Below are 21,476 nucleotides of genomic sequence, written 5' to 3' on the forward strand. Positions count from 1 at the left end.
GCAGCAGCAGCAGCCAGGGCTAGGAAGTGAGAGAGCGGGAGAGAACAGGGGAGACGGGGACAGCAAGAGAGAGAGAACAGAACACAGGGAGGGAGGCCGACAGGAGTTGTGGGGGCCATAAGAGAGCTGGGGTCCGAGGTCCAGGAGGCCAGCATGGGAGCCTGGATGTGCATAACAACTGCTGAGACGGGACGGAGAGAGCCTGGAGAGTGGAATGGTTCCTCACACGCAGGCACAGGTCTATGTATGGAGCCCTACGTCCCTTCTGCCAGAGGTAAGGGAGGGAAGTGACTTCTTTTGGCAGATGGGGGACAGTTTCACAAGTTCCTAAAGAATGCTGGCTTTCTTCTCAGTGCCAGAAACCCTCCTGTAGACCAGTGTGAGCTCAGTTCTGGATATCTGCACTGCCTGAGACGGAACAGGGAGCGCTCTGACTGATGATGGCCACACTGTGAAGAGGTGGCCAGAACCTGCAGAGATGTGCTGAGGAGAGTGCTTCTGGGGTCCTGCCCCAGAGACACAGCAGCTGGAGGCCTGGGCTCAGAGAGCGGTGAGGAGGAGGCTAACCTGGCTCAAGATGAGTGAACACAGGACTACAGGAAGCTCTGGTATAAGACGTCAGGTGGGACGGAACAGAAACTGCAGTATAACCCCCGGGAAGACGGCAAATGGATGTGAAAACCCCTCACCCAGTCCTCAGGTAAACAAACTCAACGACACTGAATCCCAACTCACTCCCTATAACTGAGGCTAAACAACAACAACAGCAGACTCTGTGAGGTTATTTCCCGTCACAAAGGTCGCATCACCAATTTTCACATCCTTTGATTACGATAATAAACTCCGATCATGAAGCCTTCGTCATCTTTTCCTTCTGACTAACACAAGTCTGTTTCCAAACCATAAGAACAACAAAATGCAGACGAGAGGCCACACGAGGTGGCCACAACAGCAGGGGAGCCCTGAAGGGTGATCCAAGGGAGGCCCCAGGTCTGTGACAGCTGGACACAGTAATCAGTGAACTGGCCACACAGCTGGGGAGCGGGCGGCTGAAAGCAGGGTCAGAAGAACAGAGGAACGGTCGGAGCTTCACCCCTCCCCGTCTCCAGGCTGCTCCTTATGAGTCAGCTCGTGTTTAGCCAACTTGGACGGCTGGCTGAAAGTCTTCCCACACGCCGAGCAGGCGTGGGGCTTCACTCCAGTGTGAGTCCTCTGGTGCTGGGTAAGGACCGAGCGCTGACCGAAGGCTCGGCCACACTCGCTGCACTGATAGGGCCTCTCTCTAGTGTGGATTATCTGGTGTTGAATGAGATGTGAGCTCTGGCTGAAGCCTTTGCCACATTCAACACACGTGTAGGGCCTCTCCCCAGTGTGTACTTTCTGGTGATGAATGAGATTTGAACTTCTGTTGAAGGCTTTGCCACACTGGTTACATTCATGAGGTTTCAGTCCGTTATGAATCCTCTGGTGCTGAATGAGGGTTGAGCTCTGGCTGAAGGTTTTTCCACATTCCGTACATTCATAAGGTTTTTCCCCGGTGTGGACTCGATGGTGCAGGATGAGGTTAGAGCTTCGACTGAAGGTCTTCCCACATTCGTGGCACTCGTAGGGCTTGTCTCCAGTGTGCACACCCTGATGCTGGATGAGGGCTGAGCTGTGGCTGAAGGCTTTCCCACAGACACCACACCCATACGGCTTCTCTCCGGTGTGAATTATTTGGTGCTTCCTGAGCACAGAACTGTAACTGAAGGCTTTCCCACACACATTGCACACGTGAGGCTTCTCACCAGTGTGAATTCTCCGGTGCTGAATAAGGCTAGAACTCTGGCTAAATGCTTTTCCACAGTCACTGCACGAGTAAGGTTTCTCTCCTGTATGAACCCGGTGATGCTTAATGAGGTGTGAGGTGCGTCTGAAGGACTTGCCGCACTCTTTACACTCGTAAGATTTCTCTCCGGTGTGAACCCTCTGATGCTTCCTGAGGTGTGCACTCTGGCTGAAGGCTTTACCACACTTGCTGCACTCAAAAGGATTCACTTGTGTGAATCCTGTGGTGTTTGAGGAGGTTTGAGCTCCGTCTGAAGGCTCTCCCATACCAGCTGCATACGTATGGTTTTTCTTCAGAATGGATTCTTCGATGTTGGATGAGGCTCGAGCTCCGCCCAAAAGCCTTGTCACACTCATTGCACTCATAAGGTTTCTCCATCACATGAGACTTTTGGTGGTTTTGAAGGCTTAAGTTCTGGCTGAAGGCTTTTCCACATTCGTTACACACATATTATTCATTGTGGTGCTGAACCTGATGCCTATCAAAATCTGTGTGCCTCACAAAGACTTCTGTACACTTGCCACACTGGTAGGCTTTCCCAGGGAGGCAAGGTTGACAGTGGCTTTTAAGGCCAGAGTTTTGGCTAAAGGCCTTTCCACATTCAGAACACATTAAAGATGGCTCTCCCGAGTTGGCTCTCTGATGCTGATCGAGGTCAAGGGTTCCTCTGAATGCCTTCCCACACTCAGTACATATGAATGGGATTTCAATTGTAGGAAGGCTCTCCTGCCAGTTAGCCCCCTATTGTACTGAGAGTTCTTGAAGTGTCATGTGGGCGTGGCCTCTCTTCTGAAGAGATTCCCTGACACACTAGTGGACATGGGCTCAAGCTGAAGCTTGTGTCAAAACCATCGCAAAGCAGACGTTTCTCCCCTAAGGGTCTCTTCAGGAACATGGTCCCTGGTGTGAGGTCTCCCTACCAGTAGAGGGGCTGGAGCAGGCTGTCAGCTTCAGAGACATTGCAGTCAGTTTCTAATAGTTCATCACAGAGCCCTCCAAACTTAGGGGCCGGGGAAACATCACCAGCGGACGGGTGTTGGTATTTCTGCCTGTGATTCCAGATATCTTCAGAAATGTGCTCCTTGGGGTAGAACGTCCCCTCCTCGGTTGTGCAATCTGAAACAACACACACTTGAGTCAAAGGAAGGACTGCTGTGACTGAAGCAGGGGGACAGACAGACCCCCAGAACTGCTGACTTCACCCAGAGGAGGAAGCAATGGGAGCAGGGAACCTCATCTTATGGAAGGACTGGGGGAGCCCCTAGCTGGTAACTGCAGAGAAGCTGAAGACCAGCAAGGACCGCCTGCCCTTCCTGGGACTCTACACAAGGACGCACTTTCCGTTTGCCCGCTGTCAGGACAAGGTTCTGAGAGCCCTTCAGCCACTCCTCCAGATCACACTCAGCAAAGTCTATTGGCTCCACCTAAAAATAGAATAAAATAAAAATAAATGACAATATGATTGATTACATAAATGTATATATTAAATAAGATATACCATCATATATTATATATCTAATATAGATTAATAGATCATTAATATAAGTATATAAAATATAAAATAAAAACACCCAGGCCAAGGTACTCTTTCTCCTTCCTCTATGTAAAAGGAACTACCACAGGTACACACACAAAGTTTTAAAAAATGTGCCACGTGTACACGTCATGACAGTCATGACACCCATGTGGCAGTTACAGGACAATTTACTGAAGTCGGTTCTCCCGATCTTCCTGCTTCAGCTTCCTAAGTGCTAAGCACACAGGCTTGTCCCTGGCGTATCCGTGCAGGTCATGTTGTTGTTGTTGTTGTTTTTAATATTTATTGACGTCACCTGTATGTGTGTGCCCGAGTTTACGTATGAGCACCATGCGTTTGCAGGTGTCCAGAGGGTCAGAAGAGGACACTGGATGCACGGGAACTGGAGTTACAGGCATCTGGGAGCTGCCTGGTGTAGGTGCTGGGACCCAAACCCCAAGTCCTTCCCTTTGAGCTACTCCTCCAGAGTCTATTTATGTTATTTTAAAAAATGACCTTTAAGAACTCGGGATACAGTTCAGTGGGAGAACACTTGCTTAGCAAGCACAAGGGTCTCTTTCCACCCTAAGCACTTACTAGAAAACCGCAGGGCGCGTGAGTCATGCCTGTAATCAGGTGTGTGGAGGGCCGATGCAGGAAGACCGTTTGCCACACGTTCAAGGGGAAAGTGGTTGACACAGTGAGCTCAAGGTACCCGGGTTACAGAGTGAAGACCAAACCCCTCAAGTCTGACTATGGCTTACAGGCTCAAAAGGGTCTGTTAGCCGGATTTGATGACCCTGACTAAGATGAAACGTTACTGAGTAGAAGAGATACGGCAATGGGGAAGGAACTTTCTAGCTTGAGCCATTCCTTCATGAGTGTCTTACTAGGAAACAACAGTGAGTCCGCCATGGAGTGAGTGCACAGGCCTTTAGCTCTGGCGGGGGGGAGGGCAGAGCTAGGTGAGCCTCTGTGGGCGAGGCCAATCAGGTTTCCACAGGGAGATCCAGGACAGCCAGGGGCTACACAGTGAGACCCTGTCTCAAAACAACAACAGAGCGACCCACTGTTCTGGCCATGGTGGCACATACCTTTAAACTCAGTACTCAAGGACACATGGGCAGCCAGAGATACAGAGACCCCGCAGACAGACAGACAGACAGACACAAGCGTATAGTAGATTTTATTCATATATTTACATAGGGTCCCAGTATGTGGTTTTGGCTAGCCTCACTCACTAAAACCAGACTCAGAGGTCCACCTGCCCCTGCCTTCTCGTGCATGCTGGTTTTTCCTTTTCCTTTTCTTTTATGTGTGTATATCAGAGGGCACTTTGCCTGCACATCTGTCTGTGTATCACATGCATGGCTGTTTGAGAGGTCAGCAGAGGGTGTTGGATCCTCTTGGAACCAGAGCTATATTTTGGTGTTCATGTGGGTGCTAGGAATTGAACGGAGGCCTCTGGATGAGTAGTCAGTGTTCATAACCACTGAGCCATCTCCTCAGCCCTGCACACTGTGTTTGTTTTTAGACCTTCTAGAACAGTGGTTATCAACCTATGGATCAAGAACCCCTTTGGGGGCCCATATCAAATGTTTACATTATGATTCATTAATAGTGACAAAATTACAGTTATGAAGTAACAACAAAATAAAGAGTGTTCCAGGACAGCCAAGGCCGTTACACAGAGAAACCCTGTCTCAACCCCCACCCTACCAAATCCTTCACCAACAAACCAACTTAAACCAAAAACTACCCCTTTTCCCCCAAATCTAAGGGCTCATGGCAAAGCATGTGCCTAGAAAAATGCTTTCTCCGCAGGGAAATCTAGGCTCTGTGTTCTCTTCCCAACACTGACCGGTTTTTGCTGTTGTTGTTTTAGGGTACTTTGTGGACCCTACTTTACTTTCTCAGTCCCTTCTGCCTCCAGCGGCAAGGTCTTATACACCGACGTCAGGTTTTCCAGAACACCATTCTCAGGTGGAATGTATTTAATACACCTTCTGCACACACAAGCTGATACAGTACAGCGTAAATATGGATCATCTTCATGGAGGTGTGGTTGGCTGGCACCTGTGACTTGCTGTTGCCACCGGGAATCAGTGTGTGTGGCATTACATATTATATATATGGTATTACATATTACATATGGTATTACATATTGTTATTTAAGATCAAAACCTACCATGTGGTTTCTATTGAGTGTACTTGTGTGTGTTTGCACCACCATGGAGTTAACGTTTTAAAGCCAAGCTGCAGTGTGTTGGTGACTACAAAGACTTGTTGTAGAACTGTCTTTGAGTCTCTTGGGTGTTTATCTAGGAGTTAACTTTCTGGATCATGTGGCGATGCAATGTCTAAACTTTTGAGGAACTGCAAATGAGTTCCCATAGTGGCCAAACCATTTCATGTCCCACCATAACTATATAAGGTTCCCAGTGTTTCCACCTGCTCCTGAGGAAATAAACTACTTACTGTGTTTTCCTTTAAGACTTGTATGTTTTTGAGACAGTGTTTTGCTGTGTAGCCCAGGTTGACTTCCTCTGCACTCTGTGTGTTGAGATTACAAGTGTGCACCACCATACCCTCGACTTTGTACATGACTAACACAGTGATCCGATTCATTCTTTGCATGGGCCTATCTGCTTGTCCCAGTATGTCAAAAGGCTCTTTCTTCTTTAGTTAAAAGGCCATGGCATTTTTGCTGAAAATCAATTGACTACAGAGGTATGTGTAACTTCTAGATGAGAATCTATTGGCTATGGAGGTATGTGCTACTTCTAGATGAGAATCTATTGGCTATGGAGGTATGTGCTACTTCTAGATGGGAATCTATTGGCTATGGAGGTATGTGCTACTTCTAGATGAGAATCTACTGGCTATGGAGGTATGTGCTACTGCTAGATGAGAATCTACTGGCTATGGAGGTATGTGCTACTTCTAGATGAGAATCTACTGGCTATGGAGGTATGTGCTACTTCTAGATGAGAATCTATTGGCTATGGAGGTATGTGCTACTTCTAGATGAGAATCTATTGGCTATGGAGGTATGTGCTACTTCTAGATGAGAATCTATTGGCTATGGAGGTATGTGCTACTTCTAGATGAGAATCTATTGGCTATGGAGGTATGTGCTACTTCTAGATGAGAATCTATTGGCTATGGAGGTATGTGCTACTTCTAGATGAGAATCTATTGGCTATGGAGGTATGTGCTACTTCTAGATGAGAATCTATTGGCTATGGAGGTATGTGCTACTTCTAGACTTTGGATTCTCTTTATGCCAAGACCAAATTGTTTTCATTATTGACGCTTTGTAAAAAGTTTTGAAATTTGAAGGTCTGAGTTTTCCTTCTTGAACATTTTGATTTTCAAGATTGTTTTGAGTGTCCAGGGCCCTTTAATTCCTTATGAATATGAAGATAAATTTTTATAGTTTCTGCCACAAAGGCTTCTAGAATTTTAAGAAGAACCGGAGTGAATTTGCACATCATTTTAGGTAGCCTACATATCTTAATACTGTTGTCTTCCAATGTGTGAACACAGTCCACCCATTGTCTCTCATTCTTTTACGCAGCTCTCCCCCTTCGCTGTTGAATTTATTCCTAGTGTTCTCCCCTTTAGTCGCTGCTATTCTCAGTGGAATTTCTTTGGTTTTGTTTAGGTCTGAATAAGAAAGGTGTCCACAGATAGACCTACATTTGAATACTTAGTCGTTAGGGAGTGGCACTATTTGAGCAGGGTTAGGAGGTGTGGCCATGTTGGGGTAGGTGCAGCCTTGTTGGAGGAAGCATTGTCACGGAGGGTAGGCCCATGGATCCAGATGTTTCTCTCTGCCCATGGATCCAGATGTTTCTCTGAGCCACTGCTCCAGCACCATGTCCCATGCTTGTGGCCACGTTCCCTGTCATGATGATAATGGACTAAGTCTCTGAAGCTGTAAGCCTTGGTCATGGTGTCTACTCACAGCAATAAAACAGTGTTAGCTAAGACAGTTGGGGTTTTGTTTTTTGTTTGTTTGTTTGTTTTTTTTAAAGATTTATTTATTATATATAAGTACACTGTATCTGACTTCAGACACACTAGAAGAGGGCATCAGATCCCATTACAGATGGTTGTGAGCTACCATGTGGTTGCTGGGAATTGAACTCAGGACTCTGGAAGAGCAGTCAGGGCTTTTAACTGCTGAGCCATCTCTCCAGCCCATTGTTTTGTTTTAAGACAGAGTCTTTCTTATGTAGGTAGCCCTAGCTGTCTTGGAACTCACTCTGTAGAGCAGGCTGGCCTAGAATTCAGAAATCCTCCTGCCTCTGCCTCTTGAGTGCTGGGATAAAGGTGTGAGCCACTACCTCCCAGCTGGACTTTTAAATCTCTATAGACTGTTCATTACTCACGTAAAGAAACTGATCTTTTCTCTGCAATCTATTCAGTTAGTTCTAGTATTTTTTGTGAATTTTTTGAGATTTTTTTTCCCTCTGTATGGCTTAAAGTCTTATGCAAATAGTTCCACACATTTCTTTCTAATCCATGTGTTTAAAGTGTTCATGGTAAGACTCTCTTATGATGATAAATGGCAATGGTGAGACAGGAACCTCGTCTTGTTCCTGCGCTCAGGGAAGCCTGTGGGCTCTCAGTACTGAGGGTGAGGTCAGCTATGACTCTCCTAAGTACCTTTTACCATGGTGAAGAGGGTTGCGTTGCTTACAAACTTTCTGGGTATTTCTGGGTTTCCCACTTTGTCTTTAACTGTAAATTATACTACTGGATTTTCTTGTTAAATTCTCCTTCCATGGCTGTATGGTCATGGCATATACTGTAAATACATAATTCGTCTCACCATTATATCATTGAGTTTTGTATTTCTAATCATAAAGGCTACTGGTTTCTAGTTTCTAAGTTTTTCTTATTTCTTTTAAAAAAAAATGGTGCAGGGGATTGAATGCAGGGCTCAGTGCATACAATTTAAGAGGTTTACAGTTAGGGGTTGGGGATTTAGCTCAGTGGTAGAGCACTTGCCTAGCAAGCTCAAGGCCCTGGGTTCAGTCCTCAGCTCCGAAAAAAAAAAAAGAGATTTACAGTTGAGCGACAGCCCATTAAAAAAAAAGTTTGGTTAGCAGGGCTTGGTGATACACACACAGCACTCAGGAGGCAGAGGTGAATCTCTGTGAGTTCGAGGCCAGCCTGGTTTACAGAGTGAGTTCTAGGACAGCCAGGGCTACACAGAGAAACTCTGTCTCAGCAACAACAACCAACAACAACAACAGTTTGATGAAAATATTTCCAATTTCAATTCTGATTTTAGTTGTTCCATATTTGTTTGTTATTCTAAAAGTTTGTGTGCTCGCTTCAGCAGCATATATACTAAAACTGGAACAATAATTCTTTATTTGTCCCCATCTCTGCTGCCATGCTTTATAGTTTCACAAGATTTAAAAGTTAGCTTTCCAATTCCTTTTTTTTTTAAAAAAAAAAAAAGATTTATTTACTTTATGTATATGAGCACACTGTCACTGTCTTCAGACACACCAGAAGAGAGCATCAGATCCCATTACAGATGGTTGTGAGCCACCATGTGGTTGCTGGGAATTGAACTCAGGACCTCTGGAAGAGGAGTTGGTGCTCTTAACCGCTGAGCCATCTCTCCAGCCCTTTTTTTTTTTTTCCTAAAGCATCATTTGTTACTATTGCATGTGTGAATGTGCACGCTATGTGGAGATGCACAGTTTACTGTGGAGGCCAGAGGACAGGTTAATGGGGTTAGCTCTCTTCTTACCCTCACATGGTTTGTGGGGATGGACCTGAGGCTGGTAAACTTTCACAGCAAGCACCTTTACCAACTGAGCCATCTTGCCAGCCCTTCTTCCTTCCTTCCTTCCTTCCTTCCTTCCTTCCTTCCTTTCTTTCACATTTATTTATTTATTATATGTAAGTACACTGTAGCTATCTTCAGACACACCAGAAGAGGGCATCAGATCTCATTACAGATGGTTGCCAGCCACTGTGTGGTTGCTGGGATTTGAACTCAGGACCTCTGGAAGAACAGTCAGTGCTCTTAACTACTGAGCCATCTCTCCAGCCCTCTTTCTTTTTTTCTTAAAATATTTATTTTCATTTACATGTGTGCTGCATATGTATAGGTCCCCGTGGAGGCCAGAAATCAGATGTCCGGTTGCCTGGAGCTGAAGTGAGACATTGTGAACTCTCCTTGTGGGTGCTGGGAACTGAACTCGGTTGTCTGGAAGTAAAGCAAGGTGCTCTTCGGCACTGAGCCATTTCTCCAGCCCCATCTTTCTTCCTTTTAAATGAAAGCATCTACTGCTATAACCGCATGGCCTTTGCTGCGTCTCGTAACTGTCTCGTATTACTTCCAATCACTTATTTTTAGGCATTGTCTAATTTTCCTTGTGACTTCTTTGCTGATCCACTGGTAGCTTTATCTCCACAATTCTGTAAAATTTCCAGTTTTCCTGCTGTTGCTGGCTACAGAAGACATTCATATTATTTCAATAATGTAAAGTTTTTGACACTTACTTTGTTACCTGACAGACGGCTTGTGTTCTATGCACACCTGAGTGATGTTTTAGGTGCACGGTTTTGTCTTTGGGGGTTGGCTGGGCCGCTGCTGTAGAGTGGTGTAGGCTAGAAGCTGGTCTCAGTAGTAGGAGAACCTGTTTAGTATGGCTTTGAGACTCATTTCCTGGCATTTCCCAGAAATAAAAGACCCCAAACACACGACAAACACTTAGAGGGGTAATTTATGAACAATACATTTTTCGTTTACATTTCTGGAGGCTGATTAAGGTGCATAGATTCCATTTGAGGTGGGCTTCTTTTATCTGATGATGGTCTCTTTTACGGTGTTCTTATGTGGCGAAAGGGCAGGGCCAACCAGGAGTCCTCATTTGTATAAGGACAAGAACCTCATTTACAAAGGCTCTTCCTTGGTCACCCAGTCACTTTCTGAAGGCCCCACTTGCTAGTGCTCGTATGTTAGGGATTAGTTTTGGATGATTTTCAAATGAGCAGACATCTTTAAAGAGCAATGTGTACAGTTGGTTTAGACTATTGTCCAAGTCTTGTCTCTCCCTAGCTAACTCTAACAGTTTTCCATCATGGGTGTTCAACTTTTGACACTGACATGTTATTATCTACAATGTGGGTTGGGTTGCATTAATAACTATTTTGGGATGTATCCAGGCTACAGGAAAGAGGTTGGACATGGTTAGTAGATACTGTATGTTGCTTTTATAAATAGTATACCAATGTCTTTAATGATAATAATAATTTTTATTATTATTATTTGTTTATTTTGGTTTTTTGAGATAGGGCTTTTCTGTGTTTCCCTGGCTGTCCTAAAACTCACTCTGTAGACCAGGCTGGCCTCAGACTCTGCCTCTTAAGTGCTGGGAATAAAGACAAGCACTACCATGGCCTATCGAATGATTACTATAGAACTACTGAACCCTTCGAATCTACTGCGATTTGATTCGTGTACCTGAGGGTTTTATTGTCATGCCAGGTCTCTTTGGATTAGTATTTCCATGAGATACTTTTCCCGTTTTTACTCTAAATTATGTCTCTGACTCTAGAGTAAGTCTCTTAGACAGCTTATACTTGCCACGCCTTCTTATCCATTTTATCAATATAAGTATTTTGACCAGAAGGGTTTTTTTTTCTAATTTTTCCCCCTACAGGACTGAGTATTAACTCTAAGCCTTGTGTATACTAGGCAAATGCTTATGTAATATTGAGGCAGGGTCTCTCGCTGAACCCCAAGTTAGCCAACTAGTCTAGCTAGCCAACTTGCTCTGGGGCTCTCCGCTCTGCCTCCCTAGTCCGGGATAGTGATGGAGACCACATCTGCCTTGCTTTTGATGGGTTTCAGGGATCCACACTTAAGCTCTCACCACACATGGCAGATGCTCTATCTTCTGGGCTATCTGCGCAGCCCCCTTATTTTGAGGCACAATCTCACCGTGTTGCCCACACTGGACTTTAAATTACAATTCTCCTGCCTTAGCTTCTTCAGTAGCTAGGGTTACAGGCTCACTAGTGATGGAAAGTTTCAGTCATGTTGCTGTCTGTCTTTGGTATATTTTTCATGTCTTTCTTCTTGAAATCTTCTATTGCCACATTCTTTTATAGTCAACTTTTTTCTTAGTGAAGTGCCATTTTGGTCTTCTCCTTTTTGTGTGAATTTGTTGGATGTATACTTTTTTTTTTTAAGATTTTAAGTGTGCTGATTTTATTAATGTTATTAAGGACCAAGAAAAATATTTAATGTTAATATTATAACATTTAGAATTTAATACAGGAAATTTTAATTTCAAAATCTTTTCTCTGCCACACTTTCCAAATTATTTGTTTAAAAAGTATTTTATATTTCCCAAACTACTGGTTTCAAATGCTTGCCAAGAATTATGAAATTCAGGTTTCCTGTCTCTTCTAACTCTATATATTTATTGCTATCAGACTTATCATCTTGCCCCTGAATATTAAAACAATTTAAAGCTAGCAAAAAGTTATGAGGCTTCTTTCTACCACTAAAATATGGAAACTTAATTTTATGACTGCTACTTTCACCAAAAGAACATTTGTTCACACTACAGATCTGAGCTCCCACAACAGAAACACAGGAACACGAGATAAACACAAGGTCACTTGAATATCCCCTAAAAATTCTCCATTCTGCAAGATGGATACTCACAGCTGTGTTCTGGAGTACAGTTTAAAATGTAACTAAAATTAAGTTTTTACTTGAAGTCCTATCTTCTTGTAGGGGTTTAGACAGTTTTGACCCTAGGTGGATGTCTGAAACATTAAAAGCTACCCAACTTCCAGCAAAATTGCCAATGTTGACGTTCATCATGTTGGATGTATACTTAATGTTTACCATGGAGTTATAAAGAACCCCTGTTGCGGTAAAACGAAATAAAGTTTCTTTTATCCTGCACCAGGTGCTGGCACCACAGTGCTACATGGCATCCGTGGGATATTTTCATCTCAGTCAGCAAAGCATCTCACCTGCTTAGCTCCATCCCATATCTCACTGCCTATGGCTTCTCTCTGAGCCCAGCAACAATCTCTCTACCCATCTAGTTCCAAAGGCAGGCTGTCATCATGCCTAACAGACACATCCCAACTCCATGGCGGCCCAGCTTGCCCAACCACCACACACTCTCGAATTCAATTAAATTGACACATGAAAGAACATACAACACAGTAACCTCTGATCCAATTGATAAGATATAATTGTCCATCTGGATAACATACAGTTTGCTCATCTACATACACAAAATCCTGTACACATCCATCCCTTAAGAATATTCATAACAACCTGTAAATGTGCAGAGAGGAATCTTAACATCCGCTGCCATGTTCTCTTAGCGGCCCTCTCCTCCAGGTTCACCTTCTCTAGAACTTTTATCCCGCCATCTTTCCTTCTTGTTCAATGACAGGCCTCATTCTGTCCTCTACCCACCTTCACCTGCATAATGATATCAACCTATAAACACTCTAAAACAACGGATGCCGAAATCCTCCCCATGCATCTGTTATTCTTTTAATTGGTTATCACAAATTCTATCTTTCTGGGTCAGAGGTTATTAGACTAGACGGTTAGTTCAGTGGGAGGGTGCACATTTAGAATGCATGAGGCACGGAGGTCCATCCTCAGCACGCATGCATGTGCATATATATTACAATATAGGCATATATGTATATCTATGTACATATAGCACACATGCATCTTAGAGGAAAGGTGCATCCATGACAACTGTCCCTACAGACTGCTGTTTATTTGGGGATGTCTTAACCACTCCTTCATTCTGTGTCTTTGTTGCTCACAAGTTCTTGGGTGACAGGTCCACTGGCACTTTCAATATGTCTCGCTGCTATGGCTTCTTGATTTATCACTTTCCCCCTTCAGGATATAGCGGTGTCACTACTCGGACCTCACAACTTTCCTGGGACCCTCCACCCTCTCGCGTGCTAGCATCAGATCCAAGCCATCACGCTCGACTCTAGTGTGATACACCAAACACCTTCCTTCTTATCATGCTCAAATTGTCTTTCATCAATTTAACTATAATGGCCTTTGTGTGGATCTTTAAACTTATCCTCCTGAGTTTGTGGGGCCTGGGTCTACAAACTGAGGTCTTTCATCAAATGTGGGAGATTTTCAGCCCCCAGCACACATATCCTTGTCCCTGTCTCTTCTCTTTCTTGGGTCCCTGGTGCACCTGATGAGACCCTCTGGGCACTTCCTGTTTCTCAGACTGGCCAATTTCACCACCCGAATCCAACATTTCCTCATCCTTGCCTCCTCCCTGCTCAAGCTGCCTCTGAAATGCTCTAGAGACTTTTCATTTTAGTGGCCCTTTCGGTCTTAGCTTTACACTAGGTTCCTCTCTATTGAGAGTCTCCTCTCACTAACACTTCTGGTCTCCCCTGGTTTCTTTAATCTCTGCTCATGGTTTCATCTAGCTCTTTGATGCATTTAAGGCAGTAGACTTAACGTCTTTTTTTTTTTTTTTCTTTTGGTTTTTCAAGACAGGTTTTCTCTGTAGACCAGGCTGGCCTCGAACTCACAGAGAACCACCTGCCTCCCGAATGCTGGGATTAAAGCATGCGCCACCGTCACCCGAGCCAGTCTGCACTCTTTATCTACTAAGCCCCATTTCTGGGTTTTTTCAAAGATATTTTGTACCTTTTTTTTTTTTTTCTTTTGAATTGCTTTGTTGTTAACTCTCCACTTTTAAGGGTTTTTTTTTTTGTTTGTTTGTTTTTGTTTTGTTTTTTTGGAGACTGGACATTGTTACACAGTCTTGGCTGGTCTGCAGTTGCTATGTAGATCAGGCTGGCTCCAAACTCCTAGAGATCTGCCTGCCTCACCTCCTAGTGCTTGCTATAGAAGCATTCAATATTATGCCTGGCAAGGTTTACTTTTCTGTTTTTGATTGTGGAAGAGTACCATATATTTAGTGAATTTTTTCCCCCAAATTATTTTTACAAGGGCTATTCCTGATGGGATATATTGTGACCAGAAATAACATCCTCAGACACTGTGGGCAGATTTTTTTTTCCTCTTTGCGTTTGCTAGGAGTCTAAGCTGGTATCTTTCATGAGCAAACACTACCGCTGAACTCCATCACTACCTCTCAGCGAGTGTTTAAGCTGAGATTTCCTTAATATCATGAACTGAAGTAACGCAATACTTCCCCGGTCTGTACACTGGCTCTGCCTAGGAGCACTCCTTTGGCATTATTAACAGCAACTTCTCAGTTCCTGTGTAAAGTGGACACTTGCTGGAGTCGAGCATACAGACTTCGTAGTCTTTTCTGGGCTCCTACCCTATGCTGGACACATGTGTGGCTTTCTAAAGCCTCCAATTCTCTCACTTCTCCCAAGAAACCGTCTTCTCAGCTCTTCTCCCTGGGTTGTCAGTGGTTGACTACTCGTTCACAGCGAACAATAAACCAGGCGGTTTCCTTTAGGATATAAATGTTTCTGACCTGACTGCATGATCTGTGCTGACTTAGGCAGAAGAGGTAAGTGTGTGGTACTAGTCCTTTCGTGGAAGCTCAGATGTGTTAGGGCCAGAAACTCCTGAGCAAGACCTGCTGTTCCCATGGAACTGGGGATACATGTCTGACCCTTCAATGCAGGTTTCCTGCTCGCAGGCTAACGAGCTGGGAAGGGGCTGCGGCCCAGGCGGTAGGAGCACAACGAAGCGTTCCTTCCACTCCACAGCCACCTCCTGCATTTCTATTTCCTTCGTTGTGGCAAACCTGAGACATTTCTCTAGGTTTCTAGCAAAGTTGACAGTTTCTGGTTTATTTAAACATTTATGTTGGAAAACAGGTCCTTGGAGATGCCTGTCTCGCCCATTTGTTCCACAGCAGCTTAGGTCGTTCTCTAAGATAATGTTTATGGGTGTTTTGCCTGCACGAATGCATGTACACCATGAAGAAGTCTGGAGAGGGCTCTGGATGCCCTGGAAGTGGAGTCTGGATGGCTGTGAGCCACCTTTGTGGTAGAGAACTGACGCCCGGGGTTGGGGATTTAGCTCAGTGGTAGAGCACTTGCCTAGCAAGCGCAAGGCCTTGGGTTCGGTCCCCAGCTCCGAAAAAAAAAAAAAAAAAAAAAAAAAAGAAAAAAAAAAGAAAAAGAGAACTGACGCCTGGTCCTCTGCAACAATAATGAGTGTTCTTAAGGGCTGAGCCATCCCTCCAGTCACCAGCAGTGGCTTTTAGAACATGAGTCAAAACCAAAACAGAAAAAATGGAAACAAAACCAAAACAGAGTATGAGTCCCCATCAGCACAAGCCTCCAGCCCTCCCTAGAAGGGCTGTGCTTCCTATCCTCTGCTCAGCATCCCCAGCAAGGACCCCTTGGCAAGAACTTAGCATCCTGTATCCGCTCAGTCTGGTCAGCGGGTCTATCCTCGGGCCACTCTGGGGCCTTCTCACATCTCTCACCGCCCCACCCCTCCCATTTACAACACACTCTGTTTAGCCTAGGCTGATCTCTACATGGTCTGCACCATTCCCACCCTTAACCTAGCCATCCCTTTCTGCACAGTGAGCTGGTAGGGAGTCTTTGCAAAGAGATCACTGAAGGGCTCAGAGTGGGATGGGAATGGCAGAGCGCTGTGAACATAGCCAGGAGAAACCAGGACGGCATGAGGCAGAGAGCTGACGCCAGCCTGGTCACGGGGCCAGGCCTATAGGGCCAAGGATTCTGACAGGTTAGAGAACATTCTTCAGTGTTAAAAGGAAGATGAAGGTCCTACTTACGGTACAAGGGGCTAAGAGAAGTCAAGTCCCTGGCATCCAGCTCTGGCCTCTTGAGTCTGTGCATGAAGCCTAACACAGATGATTCCTTAAAGACAAGCTTCGGGTGAGGCGGTCATCATCATTCCAGAATGAAGACACCAGTGGAGAATGGTTCCCAGTACCTGGCTGCTGATGGTGAGGGTGGATGGCTTCCAGTTTAACAGTGTAGCACAGGGGGGCCCACAGACTGAAGATCCAGGTGGGCCACAGCAGAGTGTCACACAGACAAGCCTGTGCCACAGGAGTCCAAGGAAATGGTCTAGGAGCCGAGGGCGTCACCTCTGCCTCCTCGGAACGCACTCTGAGGAGGTTGGGTATAGGTGATGCCTGAAGATCAGAGAGGACGCAGTAAGTGGACACAGAAGCTAGTTCCAGGGACCCACTATCCTACAAGACAAAGGCTCTTCCTCTACCTCTGATTACAGATATGAAGAATAGGTATGTTGATCCCCAGGGCAAAGCGAGCCCCTGGTGCATGGCAAGTGTCTCGCTGAAAGGCTCAGACTAACATAGAGAGGGAACAGCCCTGACAAAGCCTTCTTGGTGGTGGGCCCTTCTATTCCTGGCTCCTGACACAGTCCCATGGAGTGTAAAGTGCAAGACCTCGCCTGCTGTGAGGAAGCGGCAGCCCTAAAGGTCCGAACGACCCAGGGCAGCGGGTACTGTGCACACTACAGCCATCATGCTCAGAGCCTGCCGATCTTCCAGTCAGGTTTGTTTGAGATGCGTGTGGCGGCAGTCGCAAGGGGTACCCTTGTTTCTACCCTCCTGGAACGCTCTCCTACTGCAGCAACCACCCATTAGTTCAGCCTCTTACCTCCCCTCCTCTGCTGGTGTCCCAGGGTTCACTTCTTACCTACTTTAAATCCCCAGTGATTTTGTCTTGTCCCAAGGTAACAACACCCTTCCTTTATCCTGTGGAGCCTCTCAAATGTGTGCTCATCTCCAGTCTCCTTGCTCTGAGCAGAAGATTGAGCTCGCCCATCTGGAGGCACACTGGCTCTTCACAAAGGTGAACTGCTAACTGCCCCCTAGCTCCTCTCTACTTGTACCTTGTCCCCAGGGGCACTGAGGAAAGGAGATTGACTTTCTTGTCCCTTCCACCACTGCATTCCAACATGGTCCATCTCTACTGTAGAGAAAACGCAGGAAATGTCGGTAGAAACCTCTAGCAGATGATGTCTGTCAACCTAGGAACTGGATTTCTCCTCTTGGGTACTTTTTGTTTTGTTTTTTTAAAAGTGTTTCCTAAACTGGGTGTAGTGGGACATGCCTTTAATCTCAGCATTTAGGAGGCAGAAAGGAGGATCTGAGTTCAAAACCAGCCTGGTCTACAGAGCAAGTTCCAGGACAGCCAAGGCTACACAGAGAAACCCTGCCTTGAAAAAAGAACAGTGAACAAACAAACAAGCAAGCGCATATTTCCTGAATACCAACTATACTGCTTGTTCCTTGGGGTTAACAGCAGGGATAAAAGATCAAAGTAAGCCAGTTCAATAGATTGGGCAGCAGAGAGAAGTAGAAGAGGTATTTTAACCACACAGTAAAGTAGGTCTCACCGAATAGGCGACCAGAAGATGACGGGAAAGTGGTAGAGGTGGGAAGGGTAGAGGCACGCAGGTCGGGTTCTAGGAACAATGGTGAGGATAGGCAGGAAAACCGGGAAGCAAAGCACACCCCAGAGGTGCCACAGGCCTGCTCTCTGAAATGCTGGCTCTGCAGTACAGGTCTGTGGGGCCAGAAGGGGCTCAGAGGGCAACATTGCACCCCTAGCCCACACACAATCTGTGTCGGACCCAGGCTGTCCAAACACAGTGTCTTTGGCTAATGGGCTCTTCTTTCTCTTTCCCCTGGGAGGAAGGATGCTCTGTTCTGCTTCAGGATGCAATAAAGCTGAGGGTGAGGGAGGCAACAACAGTGTCATCTATGGAGTGTGGTGAGGAGACTGTAGGGAAGGGCTGAGCAATGGCTTCTGGGAAAGGTGTCAGGAGGATGGTATAGCACTGGGATGCTCTGAGAAGGAAGAAGGGCTGGACAGCACTGGGCCGAGACCCGAGGAACCCACAGCTGGTTGTTGGAGCAAGGTCGGACAGCAAGTGGTCAGAGAGGGGTCAGAGGACAAGATGCCATTGGGGATAGAGTCTAAGCGGTCTCGGCTGCCTGATGAAATAAGGCATGGTTGATATTTCCGTACTTTCCCCAGAAGAATCAAAACAACCCCTCTTGTGATGATTTGAATGGGAAATGCTCCCATGGGCTTGAGTTTTGGTGGGAGGGTTGGGTGGTGCAGCCTTGCTGGGTCTGTCACTGGGGTAGGTTTTGCGATCAAGCCCTCGCTCTACGTTGGGTTCTCCCATTGCTTTGTGCTTGCATCTGAAGATGTGGGTTCTCAGCCTAACGTCTCAGCTGCCGTGCCTGCCCCTTACCGCTGTGTCTCCCTGCTGTGATACACTCTTTCATTTCTCTGGAACGGGGAGACCAGAATAAATTCCTTCTTATATAAGTTGCTTTGGGCATGGTATTTTTTATCACAGCAACAGAAAAGTAATGAATACAAATACGATTCCCTTTCCAGGGTTCTAGCGTATCCATCCAGATTACTCTAGACGTAGGCAAGCAGACATACATCTTTTTGTTATCAGGTGTACCCAAGTGTGCTCTTGTTTCAATCATCTCGTCCAGAGGTCATTTACTCAATCTGTGGTAGGTCATGTCTTAATCCCCAGAACCTGTAGATACACTACACCACAGGGCACGGGAGGTTTTGCAGAAGTAATCGGATGGACCCTTGTGAGTCTGATCTATTAACACCAACCTGTAAAAGCCCTTGTAAGCCAATGCTAGTCTCTAGATGTGCTGCCTCGTTAGGAACTTCCAGGAATTACAGGCTGCTCTGGCCAGAATGAAGAGAAATATAAGCCCCTGTGTAGTGACCACAAGGTAACCAGTCTTGCCAATGCCTTGAATAAACTTAGAAGCAATTTCTTTTTCTTGGCTAAAGGCTGAACTAACTGAAAGACCCGATATCGCACTACCTCAGCAGGACTTCCACCACCAGCACCCCAATCCCCGTACCAGGTACAAAATTCTTCCTTCTTGGAACCGGTCCACCACCGTCGGGCATCAAGGATAGAACACCAGACATGGAGCTAAACTAATGAACCCCGCCTCCACCCCCATCCCCCGCCCCGGCTGTGTTCTTTTCTAACATCAACTTTAAGTTCCCACGTCCAGAGCTCCTTCGTCGCATACCTGTCAAGTCTCCACCTCCTGCACAAACCCTCACACACCTCCTCACAAACTCTCCAGAGGTTCGAACTCTGCCCCAGTTCGAACCAGCCTCGCGCTGTGTAGCCGAATCTGCATCCCGCCGCCTCCACGCTGCACTGGGGACACTAGATGACGCTTCCCAGGCGGAGGCTTTGTCTAGTGAACTCACCAAGGGAAGTACCCGGCACAGTGTTTATAGGAGGAACCTTTACATAGTCTACTGCCTAAATCAACCGCAACTGACCCTCCAAGTCCCGCCCGACTTCCGGCCCGCGGCCCCGCCCCCTGCCCCTCCGCATGGCCGCTCTATACCCAAGCAAGTCTGGGGACTGAGGCTACTCGATGGTTCAAAGCTGTACCCTGTGAACGCCGTCCCCTTACTGATATAAGGGGTCATAATGGACCCGAGCACACAAGGAAGTTTCAACTTAGTAAGAGGATACTATCAGAAGCATAGTAAAAACTAAACATCTAGGGTAATGGAAAAATTTAATTCAAAGGTCCCACAAGTTAAAACGAATTGCTTAAAAAAGTAACATAGTTGGTGGGTAGCTCAGTGGCAGAGAGATCCCTCGTGTGTGCAAGTACACAGCTTCAGTGTCTAGCACTAGAAAAATGAAAAGCAAACACTTAAGAACGAACCAACGATTGGACAGGGGAGTGAAAAACCCAATCTCCTTAAGCAGGTAGTTTATTTTTTTAGGAGTGTTCAGAGAACATTTATAAAACTTAATTAGATGCTTGATTTATAGGCATATTAGACAAAAACTGTTATAAAAAATGTTCACACAACAAGTCTTGTTGGAATTTCAGAAACACTGACTAGATAACCTTATCAAATTTACCTGAAAATTTGTAGACCATAAAGCAGAGAAAAATAAAGGGTTGGAGAGATGGCTCAGCAGTTAAAGACACTGGCTGCTCCTCCAGGGGTTTGATTCCTAGCACCCACGTAGCTCACAACTATGTGTAAATCCTGTCCTGGCAGATCTGCAGCCCTCTGACCGCCCTGGGCACCAGGCACACAAGTCCTGCATAGACTCACAAGCAAACAAAAACACCTGTGCACATAAAATTTAAAAAAAAATCAAATTAAAAGAGTAAACACTTTATTCTCACATGTGTACTCAAGAGAAAACTATTTTTGTTGATGAAGACAAATGTATTTATCCTAAGTTAGTATTTTTTTTTTGACTAGCAACAATGGACAAATATATAGTCAAGCACACACGCATGTGTGTGTATGTATGTATGTATGTATGTATGTATGTATGTATGTATATCATGCTTTGGATAGAACTCAGTTGGAAGAATGCCTTGTTGGAATTCACAAAGCTTTCTCTTGGTTAGATCTCCAGAAATTCACAAACTTACATCCTAGCATCAAAGAGGAGGAAGCAGGAAAATAAAAAATGGATCAGAAGTTCAAGGTTATCCTCTATTACACAGTGGGTTTGAGGCCTAGGACATGAGATCCTATCTCAAATCCATCACATCAGAGGCTGGGGAAATAACTCATTAGGTAAAAGCTGAGCTGAGTCCCAGAACCCATGTAAAAGCAGGGTTTAGTGACATGCTCGTAATCCCATTGCTGGGGGTTGGAGGGAGGGAGGTAAAGACTAGTGAGCCTGGGGCCTGCTGGCAAGTCATCCTAGCCTAATGGGTTGGCCTACATCCCACTGAGAAATCCCATCTCAAGAAATAAGCTGGATGGGTAGGATGGCTCAACGGGTGAAGCACTGCCACCAAGTCGGAGGACTCAAGTTCCAGCCAGCGACCCATGAGGTGGAGAGGAATCTGTAAATTTTTCCTCTGACCCTCCCTTTACATGTGTGCCATGGTTTGTACAGTGTATACACACATGCAGATGCACATACACACACACACACACACACACACACACACACAGAGAGAGAGAGAGAGAGAGAGAGAGAGAGAGAGAGAGAAAGAGGCAAATAGACTCACTCATCAACCCAACCTCCCTCGAATTCTCCACATTACAAACAAAAGATACAAATTATTA

At 45.6% G+C, this 21,476-nt stretch overlaps 1 protein-coding gene across 1 annotated transcript; it reads right to left on the reverse strand.

Annotated features, from left to right (window-relative positions):
- Positions 1 to 784: 784 nt before the first annotated feature.
- Positions 785 to 19,644, reverse strand: LOC116913517 (zinc finger protein 16-like). The gene is made up of 3 exons (XM_032917723.1): positions 19,436 to 19,644; positions 16,145 to 16,510; positions 785 to 3,252 (listed from the first exon to the last, which is right to left on the reverse strand). Exon 3 carries the CDS (start codon positions 2,191 to 2,193, stop codon positions 1,090 to 1,092), a length of 1,104 nt encoding a protein of 367 aa, XP_032773614.1. The 5' UTR covers positions 2,194 to 3,252; positions 16,145 to 16,510; positions 19,436 to 19,644; the 3' UTR covers positions 785 to 1,089.
- Between the last annotated feature and the right edge of the window lie 1,832 nt (positions 19,645 to 21,476).

The sequence above is a fragment of the Rattus rattus genome, chromosome 1 (assembly GCF_011064425.1).
Source record: "Rattus rattus isolate New Zealand chromosome 1, Rrattus_CSIRO_v1, whole genome shotgun sequence".
Lineage (NCBI taxonomy): Eukaryota > Metazoa > Chordata > Mammalia > Rodentia > Muridae > Rattus > Rattus rattus.

Coding starts and splice junctions, on each gene's coding strand:
- LOC116913517 (XM_032917723.1), bottom strand. CDS start 2,193: ATGAGTGCAATGAGTGTGACAAGGCTTTTGGGCGGAGCTCGAGCCTCA.